Below are 18,702 nucleotides of genomic sequence, written 5' to 3'. Positions count from 1 at the left end.
GGAATTATTCTCTAAAATCTTACTGTTTATTGTCCCCCCAACTATGAAATGGGATTTTCGCCCCTGGCCGGGGCGCATAGTAGCGTCAGACCTGTTAAAACGTAAGTGAAAGGGCATACTTCAAGTGCAAAGTTAGTCCACTAAACAAGCTTTTTTCCACGAAGACCGCCTCATATCGTTAGGATAAATGTCAGAGAACATATAGAAAACGACATGTGAACGTGTTGTCTTACCTAACCGGTGTGCTGCCATGTTTGTTTACCATTTAGCTCTGCTTTCCAAAGCGCAGCCAAAATATCGCGAGAACAAGCAGCGATCTCATACCGTGCCTGAAATATCACGAGAACAAGCAGCAACAGCTGGAAGGCAGAACCGGACAGTAGCCTGAAAAGTTCATTCATTTATTTTATGAAAGACATAGAATAATGGCTGACTTTTTGCCAGACTTCGACTTTGTGGAGGAGGAATTTGATTTTGCAGAGTTTGATGGCCGCCCTTATTTATTTGAGCCAGAATACACTGACGAAGAGCTTCGTGAAATTGAAGAATGGAGGAGGAGAGAGAGGGAGGCACAACAGATAGAGGACGACAGAGGAGGAATGGCTGCTGGAAGGCTTTAGCTCTGGAGATTGGTGGTGTAATGTTACCTGTGAATGCTGTACCCCAATGCCCACAGAAGAGGAATATCTCATTTGCAAGGAATGGGACTGGTTGCAGCCTTAGCTAAATGGTAAACAACAAACATGGCACCACACCGGTAAGGTAAGACAACACGTTTACATGTCGTTTTCTATATGTTCTCTGACATTTATCCTAACGATATGAGGCGGTCTTTGTGGAGAAAAAGGTTGTTTAGTGGACTAACTTTGCACTTGAAAGGATACCCGTTCAATTACGTTTTAACAGGTCTGACGCTACGGCTGTATCTAGGCTAAAGGCTAACATGCTAACTATTATTTCTATGTCACTAGTGACTTGAAACAAATTTAGGACGATAGGAGACGGGTTGAAATAAACCGAAATTTCCCTTTAACTTTATTGTTACTCTAGTTCATTTAATAATGTATTTATGTAGTCTACAGTACTATGGATATCACAATATATTGTGTATTGCGATATTGCCTAAATATATTCCAATATTATTTTAAGCCATATTTCTCAGAGATAACCTTAAGATAACCCTAAGGTCACACTGAAATACTCAGGAGGCCACTAAAGCACTGATAGCCTTACAAAACCTAACAGGTTTGATACAGAAACAGTCATGGTTTGGAAGCTGGATTTGGAAGCCCAGGATTTTAAACAGCAGACTTTGATTTTAGAGCGAGTCAGCAGCTGATACTCTCAGACCGGACAACAGGACAGAGATCCTCCCATGACAGATTACACACACACACACACACACACACACACACACACACACACACACACACAGAGAACATAGCCATACCAGACACAGAAAATAACTAGACACACATCAAAATACTGCCACACCCATAGCAGTATTGAGTGTAGATATATGGCAGGAGATATAGTTTTACAAATTTTTTCATCATAAGGCTGCAACATAACAAAATGTGAAAAAAATGAAGGGATGGTTTGAATACTACAGTTTGATTATCACTTGTGTTAAACTGTGGGAAGCATGAAAGTGGCATTATTATGTCACATTGTAAAATGCTATAAATTTCTAGTTTTGCATCTGTGCAAAGTAGTTGCTCCACAATTTTCTCCCACCAAAGAGTGTCCATAGTCTATGCTCCTCATATGTCCCACTAAATGTAACTTCCCTGCGAATAAATAGGTTGGGTAATAAATGTTTGGGTGGTGTCGAAACTACCTGTACTCTATAGCTCACATGATAAATGTACATTTCCACAGGAGAGAGTCTACAAGTGGTACAGAATCACATTGAATGGTGACTTTTTGTTTTGTGTAATTCACTGGCTATACATGGTAAATGGACAGAATTTCCTGTTGCCCCGTTATTCCTACCCTTGCCTCTCATTTAACCATCCAAGCACACACTTACACTGATGGTAGCATTTGGAGCAATTTGGGGTTTAGTGTCTTTACTAAGGACTCTGGACATGTGGACGGGGGAGAGCAAGGAATTGAACCACTAAACCTGCAACTCTGTTTTACTGTTTTCCTTTGTAGGACTCCTACTCCTATGTCCGATCCACAGCTCCTGCTGTAGCTTATGACAGTAAGCAGTACTACCAACAGCCCGCTGCTACAGCAGCGGTCGCTGCTGCACAGCCACAACCCAGCGTGGCTGATTCCTACTACCAGACAGGTATGCTAAGTACACACTCAATTCATTTTCAGTCAGTTATACCACTTTGAAATAACAGATATATGACACTAATTTACTAATCACAAGTTGGACCCGAGTTGGACCCATTCATGAGAGGCAGTATGTCACCATGCATCTTACCATCAGCAGAGATTCCAGTTTGTAGTGTAGTTCCATACACTTAACTGATAAACCACAGCATTACACTTGATTGCATTGAATAACTACCTCATCAAAGTAAACTTTTAGTTTCACCCTCCTGTCTGTATTTACAGTCCCTCTTTTTTGACCCACCCACTTGAATAGGCTTTCTCTTTTGAATCGATTTCCATTCCTGGTAGTTATGCCAGTTCACCAAAGCCAGGCATGTTTGAATTAACATGTACAGAAAACAGTGCCGCTACGAGCAAGAATGCAACAGCATAACCAGCTACATTGCCATGGGAGTATTGCTAAAGTGCTTGTTACCGTCCACGTCATCACAGGCTTGTGTGTGTCTGCTACTTGCCACAAAGCACCTCGACTGAACATCTGAATCTTGTATTTGGTCATAAATTTATCTATGCTTTTGATCAATGTCTGAGCCCTATTTTAACATCACATTTTGCCACCCCGCTGCATCCTTGTGTGCACTGCAATACACAGAAAGCTGGAATATTAACCACTACTACTACTCTGTCAGAAATGACTCAACAGGACCAAACAAGCTCACATTTAAAAAAAAAAAAAAAAAAATATCTGAAAATCTTTCAGCATTCCCACACATTTTCTGCACTTGTGTTTGTGACACTGATGAGACCTCCATCACTTCCTGGCTGTTTCTGATTGGTTCATTGGTCTGTCTGTGTCTCTGTCTCTCCCTATTTGTCTGTATCTTTCTCCTTGTGTCTGTCTGTCTGTCTTCTGCTATTATTATGTTTTTTCTCTACATTTTAGACTTTTTCTAAAAATATTCACAGTATTGCCTTGTAGCTTCCAGCTTTTCTCGCAATGTCTTTCATTTCTTAGCTTCCTCAGTTAATGCACCAACCAGGTCACAGGAGCACACAGTGGTGGCTTTGGTGTTAACTGGATTTTCAAAACAAAGGACCAAGATGGTGACAGGACATTACAGAGGGGAGCTGGATGCAGCTGTGTTTTCAGCATAAAAGCCTCCAGATGGTGACATTGTTAATTTTTTTCAATAAATGCAGTGAACAAAAAAATAATTTTTGATCTACTCCATTTTGGATTTTTGCTACCACTTTTGACAGCATTAATCTATCTTTCATCTTTTTAAGCAATGTCTTTCAGCCCCTAGTTCGTTAATGTAGTTCAGCTTTAAGTTTTTCAGCAGTGCAGTACAGTGCATTTACACTTAAATCAGAGTTTTAAGCATCCTCCAGAACACCATCATCGATATCACCAATGACAACATCACTGAGTCTGTGGTGGATTTAAATTGTAAACCAACAGAAGCAACTGTACCCAAAACTACAGTTAAATCATCCCACAACCGAAATCATGGATTATCAGAACCATCTGGAAACATGGACAGTTAGAAAGCAGCAGTCAACAATGTAAGAAGAGGCAAATATATATTATATAGAGAGGTAGTTACTGTATGTAAATACATTGAATGGCTGTCGCAGAAAAAATCTAAAGCATAAATGGTGATCAAATGATGTCTGATACGAAAATCTTTAGGTGCAAAAAGCACATGTGTGAAAGCTGTGTTAACTGCAACTTACCCTCTTCGGTTTTCAATAGATTTACGTGACATTGAAAGCTCCTACAGTTCTGGTTGCTCATTTGTATTTGCCATATGAGCTAGACACCCAGGGACTAACCCAACAAGCACAGTCAAGCTAACAGACAACTGTCCCACAGCCAAGGCTGATTAAGGTTCTGATCAAGGTTAATTAACAGTACTTGTTCAACAGTTTGCTATACATTAACAAAAATGATTTTGAGAGGTATGTTTTCCACTTTTGTGTTTTCTAGCTCCCAAACCAGGATACAGTCAGGGGGTAACATCATACACTCAGAGCCAGCAAACTCGACAGGTGACTGTCATAAAGCCAGCTGCTCCCAGTCCAGCCTCATCCACTTTCTCCATCTACCCAGTGACCTCCACTGTCCAGCCTGTGGCTGCTGCTGCCTCTGTGGTCCCTTCTTACTCCCAAAGCCCAACCTACAGCACAAATGCTGTCACATACTCTGGTAAGCTTTGGCAACCAAAGTGAATTCGGCTTGAAATTGTACCAAAGATTGTTCTGGTAAACCAGGAAGCTGTTTTACACACACACGCACACGCACACACACACACACACACACACACACACACACACANGTCATTTTGTGTCTCTTTGAGGTTATAAAGAGTCTTTTTTTAATCATTTTGTGTCTCTGTGGTTCTATTGTCCCTTTTGAATACAATTTTGGGTTAATTTTGTGTCTTTGTCATTTTGTGTCTCTTTGGGTTAATTTTGTGTGTGTGTTTGTGTGTTTGTATATATATATATATATATATATGTGTGTGTGTGTGTGTGTGTGTGTGTGTGTGTGTATATATGTATATATGTGTGTGTGTGTGTGTATATANAGTATATACAATAAATGAATTGCCTGTCTTGAACCTTTTGACGTTTGCTGTCCTCACTCATCTTTGCCAAGAGGCAAATACAGTCGCAGCAGCCCAGCGGAGGTCGGAGGCCTGGACTATAAACAGGATTTGGAATAAGCGAGGTAACTTCAGGTTTAACTCTGGGTTTTCAGTACTATGAGGCTGGTTCTGCCTATATATTGTTATAGCAATATATTATTTCATTGTTTCAGGGCTGTATTTCCACTGTTTTTAAAACAGAGCATCTAACATATGGAGAGATCATTTGCAACACTAAACACATTATTTTAGCAGTGTATTAACTAATGCAAAATATATTTTAGTCTGCTGAGATAGCTGACAGCGTTGCTATTTTTACACTCCGATTCCATGACTGCAGCTCAAAATAACATGAGACAACTGTCTAATCTAATCCATACACTGTTCATTGGCTCCTGTTATTAAAAATGCTACATTTCGGTCAGATAAACCTCATCAGTTTTTAACTAAGCTACTTTTTCACCCTTTACTTCAGTAGCAGAAACAGTCTGCATTTTCTGTAAAGTGTTTCATATGACATAGTCAGAGTAGTTTCATCATCATTCAACTAAACAGCAAAAAATATTCCCTCTATACTAATTTCATATGTACTAATATCTGCATGTATTTTCATTCTTGGCCTATGTTTCATATTTAGAAATGATTTCCAGTGTTTCTACATCTTTTGGAAAGGGAAAACCCAGAACTGACTGAACTAGTTGATATTGATGACCAGCTTCGTGTTACCAGTTATCAAGATGGCCAATGTTAGGGTTAATCAAGCCAGATAACAAAACGATATCCTAAGTAAGCTGAACTGGCTTTGTAGGACAGGCCTTAGGTGTATGCAGGGGTGTTTCTAAGATCTGAGGACATTCAGGGCTCAAAATATCCCTGCGCCCCTCAACAGATGTCTGGTGGCTCCTCTGCTGACCTTTTTTTTTTTAATAAACAACCTCTATTTTGATGTTTTTTAATGCACTTTGGCACCCTAATTACAAAAAAAAATCCCCATAGTGAAACAATTTATTTTCATTGTGAATTCTAAAATGTGTCAGCGGGCCAACTGGCACCCTATCGTGGGCCAGATTTGGCCTGCAGGCTTTCATTTGAGTATTACTGCTCTGTACTACATCAATTCTCAAGGTGCTGATTTAATATGTATTACCTTTTTTCAGTGTTGTGTTTCTGTCATATTTGAGAATGAACACTCTGATGTTTTGTGTCTTTTGGTTCCTTTTTTAAAATGGGACAAATTAACAGCAGATTGATTGTTTTAATTATATATTTAATATATAATTAAAACAATCAATCCACTGTTAATTTGTCATTTCATTTCAAGAACCTTGAAATGAAATGAAATTAACAATTAATTTCATTTCATTTCAAGATTCTTAATGAGAGCCATTTGTCTACCTGTTTTAGTTTTTTTAACACAGCAGAAATGAACAATTATATGCCTCAAAAATGGAGACTAAAAATACTAAACAAAGAGTCATTAATTAATGTAAACAAATGCCATGTTTGCTACAACTTCTCAAGCAACCCAGTTTCACACATGCAAGCAAACAAGCAGGCAGCGAGATGGGTTACTGCTATTCGCCCCGTAATTATGTCCCTATAAGACAAGCCTTTGAGATGCCACAGTCAGAGGCTATCATTTGTCACTTTTGATTGGTTGCCAACTTTAAAGAAGGTGGGTCTTATATAGTCTGAGCCTCTCAAAGGGCAGAGAAGAAGACAGTATAGGGGATTGGCAATATGGATGCACAGGAGTGTCATGCTGCAGACGATAGCAAGGAAAAATAATAAACCCTTTCTTTAAGATAATATAAAAACAAAATTAATAAAATAATCTGACTGAATACATTCCCTCTTAACTATTTCCAAAAGGTGCGTTAACATGTAAGTAGTATGCATACAACACAATGAAGCTAGGCTTCACTAATATTGGTCTACATTTTCTAATTTAAAGGTTAATCCCTCACTCTTCCCTCAGCCTCATCTCTTTTCAATGCAGCCTCTGTAGGCTTGATCAATAGACTGCCACTGGCTTTGTATCCGTCAACAAATAACTATGCAAATAAAAATCAATGGCCCAACAACAGAAAATCACTGGCTCACCAATTAAAGCCTGGCACCTTTCCGAAAGCGCCTGCGGGCCATACGGCCACTTTGACTGCAATAAAAAGGTTAACAGCTCTCAGTTTTGGCCAAAAAAATTGGCATTGTCAAGCATATAAGACATTTATCTTGTGTCATAAGACCCTGATCATAACCATCATGATGATTTAAAGATTTAGAATGGTGTGCTTGAAGGAATCAGAGCATGAAAACATGCATGATTTTCCTATTGCAGGTAAATGTGAGGCAGATCTCAGTGCAGACAAGCTGTTCTTAGCTGCGTTAAGGAAGCCCTTGTCTGTCAGCATGATCATTATCCCTGTAATCCAAAAACACTCAGTCGTTGACCTTCTTATTCAATTGGTTTACTGTTTGAACAAATTATACAGCTCATACCCTTTCAAGAGGTTTTGAGCCATTAGGAAACCCTCAAATAATCATGCAGTTACAGTCATGCACACAAGCAGTGGGCAGCACACACACACACACACACACACACACACATATATACACATATATGTGTATATATATATATATATGTATACACATATATGTATATGTATATATGTGTGTAGATAGATAGATAGATACATAGATATGTGTATGTATATATATATGTGTATATATGTTATGTGTTCATCATCTTACAGGTACCTCATACTCAGGCTATGAGGCAGCAGTTTACTCTGCAGCCTCCAGCTATTACCAGCAACAACAGCAACAGAAGCAAGCAGTGGCCGCTGTAGCAGCAACAGCAGCGTGGACGGGGAACACTTTCACCAAGAAACCCCCCTTTCAGAGTAAGCAGCTTCGGCCCAAGCAACCACCCAAACCCCCTCAGATCCACTATTGTGATGTCTGTAAGATCAGCTGTGCTGGCCCGCAGGTGAGTTCAATATAGTCCACAGTTCCACCATTTGGAGTATATACATCCTAATCCACTACATCAGCTGTCTGAAATGCCCCATTGTGCTCAGTTGAAATGCTGTCTCTTGACATACAGTGATATGAGTGAAAAGTGTGACCTGCGGAGAACATGAAATGAGCAGAGTAAATTTGTTTAAAAAACAAAATATGGTTACGTTTAATTTACTTGATGTAGTTGAGTAGAGAAAGCCTTGGATTCATTTAGATTAAGTCAGGTTTTTAGGTTTTTTGTCTAGAAATCACATACAGTAATAAAATCATTAGTGTCCTAAACAAATACTGGTCGACCAGTGCAACTAATGGCTCTGTTTTTCTCCAAACATTGAATGCATAAGACTTACAAGGAGCATCTGGAAGGCCAGAAGCACAAGAAGAAGGAAGCAGCTCTGAAGGTTTCTCAGAGCAGCACCAGCAGCGGTAGTGGTGGAGGGGTATTGGCCCGCAATGCTCAAAACCAGCTTCGCTGTGAACTTTGCGATGTCTCCTGCACTGGTGCTGATGCCTATGCCGCACATATCCGTGGAGCCAAGCACCAGAAGGTATGAATCTAAGTGGAGCATTAAATATCTTCCCTGAATCAGCTGGGGGCTCGAGGTAGTATTAACTCTTGTTAAATGGTAGTCAACAGACAAGACAACCCTCTTGTGCAGCTCTGTCTCTATTTGAACTTGGGATTGAGGAGAACACTAAACTCTTATAATTCTTTTTTTTTGTTGCAACATTTTCGTGGTTGCAGTCATGAAGTCCCATTAAAATCTATCTGTTTGTTCATTATCTATACCCTCTTCTCCTGTGTGGTGATATCAGGGCTGGAACTTATCTTCGCTCACATTGGATGAGACAGACAGACAGACAGACGACCATTCACATCCACACCTACACAGTTAAAAGTTGCTAACTAACTTAACTGCATGTCTAATCTTTGGTAGCAAATGCATAGACACCTTAAGATCATGCAAAGTCCACAGAGAAGGAGATTAAAGGGACAGAAGACAACATATAAACAAGGAGATAAGGTGCACAAACCACAAAACCTGCAGTAATTAAAACAAAACATAATTTTCAAGTCCTAAATGAATTAAATAGTCTGGAACCAATAGTCTGTGTTGTCATTGTGTTAAATGGAAACCTAAAACGTGCTGAAAATGCTCTGAATTCTCTTCTCCAGGTTGTGAAACTTCATACCAAACTTGGTAAACCTATTCCCTCTACTGAGCCCAGTATGGTCTCTCAGACATCGTCCTCCACCACAGCTGCCCCCAGCAAAACCACCACAGCTACCCTGAGCAGTTCCAGCACCACCAGCTCTCTGTGTGGGAATGCCTCCTCCTCCCCTGCTACCAGCTCCACCCCCCCCTACCTGAAACCTGTCAACATAGTCAGCAGTGGTATGGCAGGTGTCAAGAACCCAGTAGCCAACAACCTCTCTGCTGCCAACTCTGCCTCAGCTGGAAAAAAAGGCAACACCCCCAAGATCAATTTTGTTGGTTAGTAAGCACACACCGAAGGTGCAACACTTGGCTTAAATTGATAAAATTAAAATGTTTTGGTGGAAATAAGTTACTGCTTTTATTGTGGCTGTCTATGAGTAGCATGACAAAGTGCTCAAGGTGTCATATATGTGTACAGGCGTACAGATATGATGGCAAGATGTCAAAAAAGTCAAGCATCTGGAATAGTTTGAAAATTGACCAAGATGACCCCCCCCCCCCAAAAAAAAAGGAGTGCCAGATAAACCAAAGGAAACTTCTATACCACAGATCTGCAATGAGCTTTGCAAATCTCCTGAAAACTATCATTAACAGCTTAGCCATCTTGCAAAGTGTTCCTTTTTTTCTAGCTATTATGGCTAATGTTACTGTGACCTGCAGGTTATCAGATTGGCCAATTGTGAAATAATTTTAGGTGCATCGACTTAAACAAATGTTAAGAAAAAGTCCAAACCCCCCTACTCCTGTCAAAGCTTCGAATAATCGTAGATAATTCTCACCGAAGCTTCGATGCTGATTAAAAATCTGGTATTTGGGACACCTCGAATCAGAAGTGTGTGTATGTATGTATGTGTGTGTGTGTGTGTGTGTGTGTGTGTGTGTGTGTGTGTGTGTGTGTGTATGGCGCCTGACCAAGGCAGCCCCTGACATCTCTCCACTTAGGGCATGTATAGGTCCTGTTTGTGCATGTGTGTGTTCGGACCTGTTTGTAATTGACAGCAAGAGTGGAAAAATTGAATTTCCCCTCGGGGGGATTAATAAAAGTATATCAAATTGAACAAACATGCAAATTCTATAAATGTTTGACAGGAAACAGGAAAAAATTGTTTACAGATGTGCTCAGTGATCTAAATGACACGCTTAGATGATTTGAGTATCAATACAATGTTTTCTGTTGCTGTTCAAGGATGTCACAATTTTAAACTATCTATTTATTCTCTAATGGCATTATTTTTAAGTCTCCATATTCTAGTTATTCTGGGTAAGAAAACAAGTCCTCTTGTAAAGCCATTTGATAAATCCCAAAAGTCTTAAAGTTATTAGTTGTTGGTTATAAAACTGTTTGTGCTGGTTATCATGCTTGTCCTGTCAGCCATATTAACAATTGTGACAACCACAGAACGAAATCCTTCCGTGTGAATTACTCCTCACAGACCCTCATTACCAACTTTGTCACATTACATTTCTATGTAGATATATTTAGACAAAGGTTTAACAGTAGCTCTGTAAATGGTCTTTGGTTAAACAACATTGTAATTTGTGCAGGTGGAAATAAATTACAGACCACAGTGAAGATGGAAGAGGCTAAAGTGGAGACTTCTAAGCCTGCGATGTCTCATGACACCAAGACTGAAGTTTCAGATGCCCTGTCCACATCAGCCTTGGCTGCACTGCAAAATGACGTCCAGCCGGTTGGTCATGACTATGTTGAGGAGGTAAGTATTGACAGACCAATACATGGGCAAGAGTCGACCTACACTTACTGAGCAGAAATGCATTTAAATCTTGAGTGTAATACATGGAACTCCTTTCTAGGTTCGAAACGATGAAGGCAAAGTAATCCGCTTCCACTGTAAGCTGTGTGAATGTAGTTTCAACGATCCAAATGCAAAGGAAATGCATCTAAAAGGTCGCAGACATCGTCTGCAATACAAGGTTTGTAGCTGACATGTCTCCTACTGCTACACAGGATTTTATTACACACTACATTCCATTCATCAGGTTTCCCAAAGCAGAAAAATAAAGCAATACTTGAACCACAAAATGAACGTTTGTATATCAGTTGGTCATGCCATGTTACTTTGAATTCATTAAGAAAATGTTGTTTTTCTGACGTGCCTCCACGGAAAAACAGCAGAAATATTACAAAATATTCATTTACAAACTCTCACACAACTCGTGCAGTAAAATCCAAGTTTCATTTATCCAATTGTTTATCAGCACTTTCCAAAACACATGCATTTACTATTTAAAACTGAAAGTGAAACTCCTCTATGCTCTCTTCAAAGCCAGACTAAGTACTAAGGTTTTTTTGTGAAAATGAATGTGGGTAAAGTGTTCCTGTAACATTATGAGAATGTTGCATATTTGGTCCTATATTTCAGGCCTGGGTAAAGTGATTACTCTTTTTTAACATAGAAATGGTGCTTGAGGACTGCGGCGCTTAACTGACCTGTTGCAGTAAGTCATTAGTCATAGGTCACACTTGCACACATAATGGTTTCTATAGACAGAAGAAACTTGCTTTTACTTTTGTGAAGTGACAAAAGCTTGGAAAAAAAATTGTATTGGGTCCTTCAAAGGTGGCATGGAAAACTTGTGTACTACCAAGGTCTCAGGGTGCACCTGAGGCTCAGATGCGTCACGTTCCAGGAGAGCAGACATCTTCTCAAATACTGATTTAGTTAAGAACCTACACATCTGCTCTAAAGGCCTTATAAAATATATATATATGTCAGGCATACTGACGATGCTGATTCAGTACTGGATCAAAGACGTTTGCCTGGCTGTCATTATTTTTAAAGCAGAACCTTTCTTCACCCTATGGGCCCGAATGACACGAAGTGCATCCAAATTCACACCTGTTCTTCTCTATGGATTTTCTCTGCAACCGTTCATCACAAACCACATGTTTTGGACAACTGTGAAGTGACAGAATGTCCCACCATCATGGTTCTTATATTACCAGATTCCAGAGAGTCTCCCCTCTTCATATATGGCAGAATATGTCTACTTCCAACTTGCTATGGTGAGATACATGTAAAAATGTAAGAATTTAGTAACACAGATTTTTTTCTTTATTGATATAAAAAATAATATAAAATACAGGTACATAGAAGGACATGTAATGATGGCAAATCTGGATAGCCCAGATTGTTCCGGGAAAAATACAAAACAAAACAAGATATAGCATGTGTATGTAGCCTTTATAATGACTGTGATAGGAGCTTAAAAGTAAAGGCAGTAAAAATACCCCAAAAAAGGCCCTAAGGGTTAAACTATTCCTTTACTCTAAGGTGGGACGGACCTGCAGTTGTATAGCACCTTTCTAGTCTTTCGACCGGACAAAGCGTGTTTTACATTACGAGTGGCATTCACCCACTCACAACAGCATTCATACGCTGTGGCCTAGGCTGTCTTAAAAGGTGCCACCTGCTTGTCAGTTTTTAACACACACACACACACACACACACACACACACACACTGATGGAACAGCCATCGGGAGCAATTTGGGGTTCGGTATCTTGCCCAGGGATGCCTCGACATGCATGCCGGAGGAGCTGGAGATTGAACAGCTGGTCTTCTGGTTAGTGGATGATCCGCTATACCTCTTAGCCTCAGCTGCCCAGGTGAAAGTCCTAGTCAAACTTTATGCTAAATGTCTAGAGATGACTGAGATACTTGATAAATATTGGAGCCTGCAGTATAATTAAATCAACACTTTACCTTTTATTAATGACTACCCTTGTGATAACTGACAGCAATTCCACTATATCTCTGAATGGAGTTTTCTTATTTCTTTATTACACAATAAAAGCTTTTTTAATGGTTTGTTTTGTAGAAGAAGGTGAACCCAGATCTGCAGGTGGAGGTCAAGCCAAGCATCCGAGCAAGAAAGATCCAGGAAGAGAAGATGAGAAAGCAGATGCAGAAAGAGGAGTACTGGAGAAGGAGAGAGGAGGAGGAGCGCTGGAGAATGGAGATGCGGTATGATTATGGTCATTTCTTATTAATGGTTGTTGAGGAGAGATACAGTATATAAATAGAGATGTATTCACACTATCTTGGGCTGTTGCCTGCCTCTGATGCAGGAATACTTTGGAGGGAGAATACTGTGGTTATCAAAGTTCAGTTATCAGTTTCAGTATCAGTAAGGCTCAGAACAACTTCTAGGCTTCGTTAACCCCGTTTCCATCGAGCAGTACGGTACGGTACGCTTCAGTTTGGTGCGTTTCTACTGCGAAAAGTTGTGGATAGTACAGATGGAACCGTTCCTAAGCATTACCATTTTTGAAGGGGTACCTAGCACAAAGATCTGGTACTAAAAAGTGGAGCTGTGAAAACTACAGTCCGTTGATTGGTTAATAGCGGACGGTCACTCTGCTCAGGGCTGAGTTGTGGCTGGTTATCAGGGAGAAGCCACTGTTCATATCGTGGAGAGTTTAATTAATAAACTATAAATATGCAGTGAAAGGATGTTTTGCTGCCTCTTGCAGCAGCCAGAGTTGGAGAAAAAATAACTTCATTCAGTGGGCCGACTGCCGGATTTTTAAGGTGGAACATTAACTCGTAATGTTACTCAATGCACGAGCTGACGACGTGACTCAATCAACACACCTTAAACATTCTATATTACAACTTGGACCATTACTTTGGTTTTTACATACACTTTTAGCAATAAGTGGATCTTCAAGCGTTTATATGTATTAATTTCGGACGGGTTGTGTAAACTGCATATATTCTAATCCTCACTCGGAGAAAAGAAAAGGGTTGCATAGCGTTCGGCCAACTCAACACTATACCCCTGAGCTTGCCTGAGAAGGACTAAATGTACAAACCCGGTATTTTTATATATCCCATGGAGAGAGACTCTCACTGCAGCCTGTTTTGTTTTGAGCTATTTTGTTCTGTAAATGTTGGCGTGCAGTCTCGTTCTTTGGACAATAAGCGAGGTGCAGACTTTCCTCTGTGTCACCGATAATGAGGAAATACAGTGAGTGCTGGACGGAGCAGTGAGTGACAACAACCCCACCCACATTTAGAGATATGGTTTGCAGTGGAAATGCTAGGGTTTCTGTGCCATGTCTGCATGTCTGAAGGGTACTTTCGGTTCCAAAGGTACCATACCTTTCCCCGTTAAAGGGTTTTTTTTTTTTTTTTTTTGGGGAGTTTTTCCTTATCCGCTGCGAGGGTCATAAGGACAGAGGGATGTCGTATGCTGTAAAGCCCTGTGAGGCAAATTGTGATTTGTGATATTGGGCTTTATAAATAAAATTGTTGAATTGATNTTTGGGGAGTTTTTCCTTATCCGCTGCGAGGGTCATAAGGACAGAGGGATGTCGTATGCTGTAAAGCCCTGTGAGGCAAATTGTGATTTGTGATATTGGGCTTTATAAATAAAATTGATTGAATTGATTGATACCGAAAATGTTTGGTGGAAACGGGGCTATTGTTTCTTACTATGTTAATGTTATGTACCAAAATACCATAGCAAAATTTCTTGTATGTAAAAACCTACTTGGTAATAAACAGGATTCTGATTCTGGTTATGTTCAGATGGATAAAAAAAATGAAAGGACAGAACTGCATAATTGATGGCATATAATGAATGCAGGAGGTTCCCTACAAGGCAGAAGGCATCACTCTGAAGCTATCCTGTCAAATTAAACGTTAAAGCCAAAAAAAAAACAAAAAAACAGGGATGGATACCAGCTGTGGTTTTATGTTCAGGCGTTATGAAGAAGACATGTACTGGAGACGTATGGAAGAGGAGCAGCATCACTGGGATGACCGACGCCGTATACCAGACGGAGGGTATCCACAGGGGCCTATGGGCCCTCCTGGTCTACTAGGAGTCCGGCCGGGGATGCCTGGCTTGCAGCCCCAGGGTCCTGTGGTAAGGTCTTATGATTGTGCCTACGCAGTGTGGCTCAGTAAATTGCTGAGACCATAAGTTAGTAACACTCTACATTTTACTTACTGGAGTTGGTAATAGTTGCTCCCTGGTGACATTACAAACTATTACTTTACTACTCTGTTAATACCCACAGACCACATCATTGTCAGAAGAGTTTGCTTTGGCATTTTCCCCCTCTTGAGCTTTGTTAAATCCATCTACTTACACGAATGGGAGAGGACACTGTACGTAAGATTTGCCACCAAAAAAACTGATCCAGTAGTAGCATCACAGAAGCACGCCATGCATCATAAAGGTGCGTTTTGTCTTATGTAGAGAACAGGAATCCTGTTTCTGTATCAGGCCTTTATTTTTCATCACACACAAGTAGGCCTAGAGTTTTGAGAAGCATATGGGGCATCTGCAGGTCCTTTTTAAAAGACTGAAAATGTATTAAATTCAGTTTGTGAGTTCTTAAATGCCACATGCATTTTATCTCATTTCATTGATCCAATCTTTCAATTTCTTTTGGTCAAAATAAGTTAAGCTCTCTCACATCTTAAAACCTTCCACTGAACCCTAATACGAGGGGGGGCGATATGGCCTTAAAATAACATCACAATATTTCAGGGTATTTTTGGGATAACGATATTCTTGACGGTATGACAAGTTAATGAATAAAAAAAAGTATTCCTAATTTAAAAATTAGAATTGCAACAAAATAAGTGATATAGTTTTACATGTTAACCTGACAGTTTGCCTTCAAATATTCAATAAAAACCAAACAAAAACAACAACAGTAACTCAGTGAGATTCAAATTCTGTATGCAATGTTAATAGTACAACTAAATAAAATCTACCACAAATTAAACAGTTTCCAAATACAAAAAAAAAATACCCTGGGATCTTTCTATATAATTTAATTGGCGATTTCCTTCTCCTTTAGCAAAAATGATTGAGTTGTTTTTTTTTCCCCCACCTGGACCTGTATGCTTTGCCATTTCTCCTCCAATCATCCCACTGTAACCCATTACAGGCTGTTATGGTACAATAACTATTGATATATGTAGTTTTTGTTGAGCAAAATCACTTGACTCCTGTGTGTTCATGGCGAGAGAGGAGAGGGAGAGATGCTGTGGTGCTGCCAGAGGAGCTGCTGAATAAGTTCCCTCTGAGCGGGAAGTCGCTAAAAGAGTCTGAGAAGTCTGGGGCTGTTCTTAAAATATTCAGGACGCCCAGGCCTAACGATGCCACAGTTTATTCTACACTACTGAAGCTGCTCCTCTTTATGGAACCACCGCGGAGTCGGTAATGATTTCGCTTTCAGCCATGCTTGTTGGTGCCCTGGGTAACAGTATGACGTCAATATGTCAACAAGTCGAAGTATCACGAGTATCACAATATAAATTTTTCATATGATGTTAAGAATTAAACTGGTATTATTGTGAATTAGATGATATGGCACATGCCTACCTAATACTGTCTTTTTACCTACACTTACCTGTTGACAAAATAGATTAGATCTATTGTAGATTAATCTGTCTCACTCTCATGACCATAGTCCTGCATAAAAGCTTCTTCTGCACACGACTACATATATACTATTGTATACTACTACCTGCACTGCATGAATAAGAAAAAGACTATCCTAAAAATTAGTCCTAAATTCTGTTAAGAATTGTATTAGAAAAAGGTCTCTACCTGTAGACACCCTGACATAATGCATGTGAATCTTATCGTGTTTAGAGGCCATTGAACCTTTTCTCTGGGTTGGTTTAATTAGGTTTTAGTCTGACATAAAACAACCTCCACAAAGGCAAGGAACACAGATTCAAACCCACATTCTCCAAAGACATGCATCACAAAAAGAACAAAATATATCAAGCTCTACACGGCGTAGGAAACAAGGTGTTGATACATTAATAAGATATCTTCTGCCTGTAATACCAAATATCACAATCTACAGGAAGTGTTTGTACATACACACAGCATGATTAAGTAGCAATTGACAAAATAGCTAGAAAAAAGTAAGCAAAATAGGATACAAACACATGCAAGCTAGCTTCTTCTTCTTTTCGTGTCTCTGAAGCTGGTTGGTTATATGACAGTTTCCCATTTCTTTACACAGTCCTTTGCATTTTTATTGAAAACTGCAAGATCCTTTGAGCTGTACTACAAGCTAGCTAAAGTTACATCATTAACTTACAATAGATGATTGGTATTTTTTTGTCTGCTTAGATTGAGATAAAAAGCATCGACAGGTATTTCTCCATCAAAGCAACAAAACACAGTGGCTTTCCTGGCTACTCAAACATAAATTCCCGTAGGCTGTCTTTGTTTATGTGTAAATGTGTGTCTTTGTTACAGCTGTTTGCGTTTAGGTTTTATGCACTTAATCTCAACAAGACACTGGAGTGTGATGTCATTATCAAAACATGTCCATTTAAAGTAGTCTTGCTGTTTGGAACTTTGGTATCTTTCAGCCTCCACGTCGGCCTGATTCTTCAGATGACCGCTATGTAATGACCAAGCATGCAGCCATCTACCCCTCAGAAGATGAGCTCCAGTCTATCCAGAAAATCGTGTCCATCACAGAACGTGCCCTCAAACTGGTCTCAGATATAATTACAGACCAGGACAAGGCCAAGGACGAGGACAAAGAGGAGAAAGAACCCTCTAAAGACAGGTGTGTCATCTGATAAGATAAAGTAAGACTTTATTAATCCCATAGTGGTGGAGTTTACATCTGGGCTGCCTGTACTTTTGAGATTGTCTACTGAATGCAGTAAGGTTGGTTAAATGGTTAGCCTTCCTGTGCATAAAGATACATTTCAAACAAAAGCTTTGCTCTAAAACAGAGTCCTGCACACCTGTCCCTGCATTGTGTAGATTAGATCAGACATGAAGTTGGATAAATATAGCTAACTGCAGAAGTGCAGGTTGTATTGCTCTTCTTTAACTTTTCCTCCAAACACATTAGTGTGAGTGTGTTTCTAATTAAGTATCTCTTTCCCTCTTTCAAGTTATAATATACATTGTTAATTGAAACAAAATTTGGTGTTTGGATGTATTTTGCTTCTCATAATAACATTTAATTGTTGATTGTGTTGCTTCTTGTACAACTGTCTAGAGCCCTGAAGGGAGTGATGAGGGTTGGAGTACTGGCCAAAGGCTTGCTGCTTCGTGGGGACAAGAATGTCAACCTAGTCCTGCTCTGCTGTGAGAAGCCCACCAAGGGCCTCCTCACCCGCATTGTGGAGCACCTCCCCAAACAACTAACAGTACTGTCTTTACAAATGTAACACCACAATTAATTTCTTCAGTGGCCACTTCAATAGGTGCCTGCCTCCAGCTTTCTAAGACACATTTACCCTTTGGTTTAGTTGAATAATCTGATGTGAAAAATAATGAGAACACTTCTGTCACAGTAATTTACTTGGTCAGATATTTTCTTTTTATGATTAACATTTTATTGGCATTTTCAGATAGTACTGGGTCAGATATTATTATATATTATATATTAAAAGTTTAAGGTAAGTGTGGTGGAGTAGAATAGTTTGACAGTAACTGTAACCCACACCACACACTTGCATTACACGCATACCAGAGATTACTTTTAAG

The 18,702-nt window shown here is 39.7% G+C and overlaps 1 protein-coding gene across 2 annotated transcripts in view; it reads left to right on the top strand.

Moving 5' to 3' along the window:
- The window catches only part of zfr (zinc finger RNA binding protein), a 76,246-nt gene that overhangs the window by 41,514 nt on the left and 16,030 nt on the right, over positions 1-18,702 (top strand). For both annotated transcript variants that reach the window (XR_007570314.1, XM_050050314.1), the window contains exons 4-14: positions 2,161-2,299; positions 4,283-4,501; positions 7,697-7,932; positions 8,309-8,512; positions 9,142-9,460; positions 10,730-10,899; positions 11,000-11,119; positions 13,027-13,172; positions 14,916-15,081; positions 17,565-17,767; positions 18,212-18,362. Coding sequence is in view for 1 of the 2 variants with exons in the window: in XM_050050314.1 (XP_049906271.1) it covers positions 2,161-2,299; positions 4,283-4,501; positions 7,697-7,932; positions 8,309-8,512; positions 9,142-9,460; positions 10,730-10,899; positions 11,000-11,119; positions 13,027-13,172; positions 14,916-15,081; positions 17,565-17,767; positions 18,212-18,362 (2,073 nt within the window). In the remaining variant the exon portion in view is untranslated. The remainder of the gene's footprint in view (positions 1-2,160; positions 2,300-4,282; positions 4,502-7,696; positions 7,933-8,308; positions 8,513-9,141; positions 9,461-10,729; positions 10,900-10,999; positions 11,120-13,026; positions 13,173-14,915; positions 15,082-17,564; positions 17,768-18,211; positions 18,363-18,702) is intronic.

The sequence above is a fragment of the Epinephelus moara genome, chromosome 8 (assembly GCF_006386435.1).
Source record: "Epinephelus moara isolate mb chromosome 8, YSFRI_EMoa_1.0, whole genome shotgun sequence".
Classification (NCBI taxonomy): Eukaryota; Metazoa; Chordata; class Actinopteri; order Perciformes; family Serranidae; genus Epinephelus; species Epinephelus moara.
This window is presented reverse-complemented; position numbering and strand designations above follow the sequence as displayed.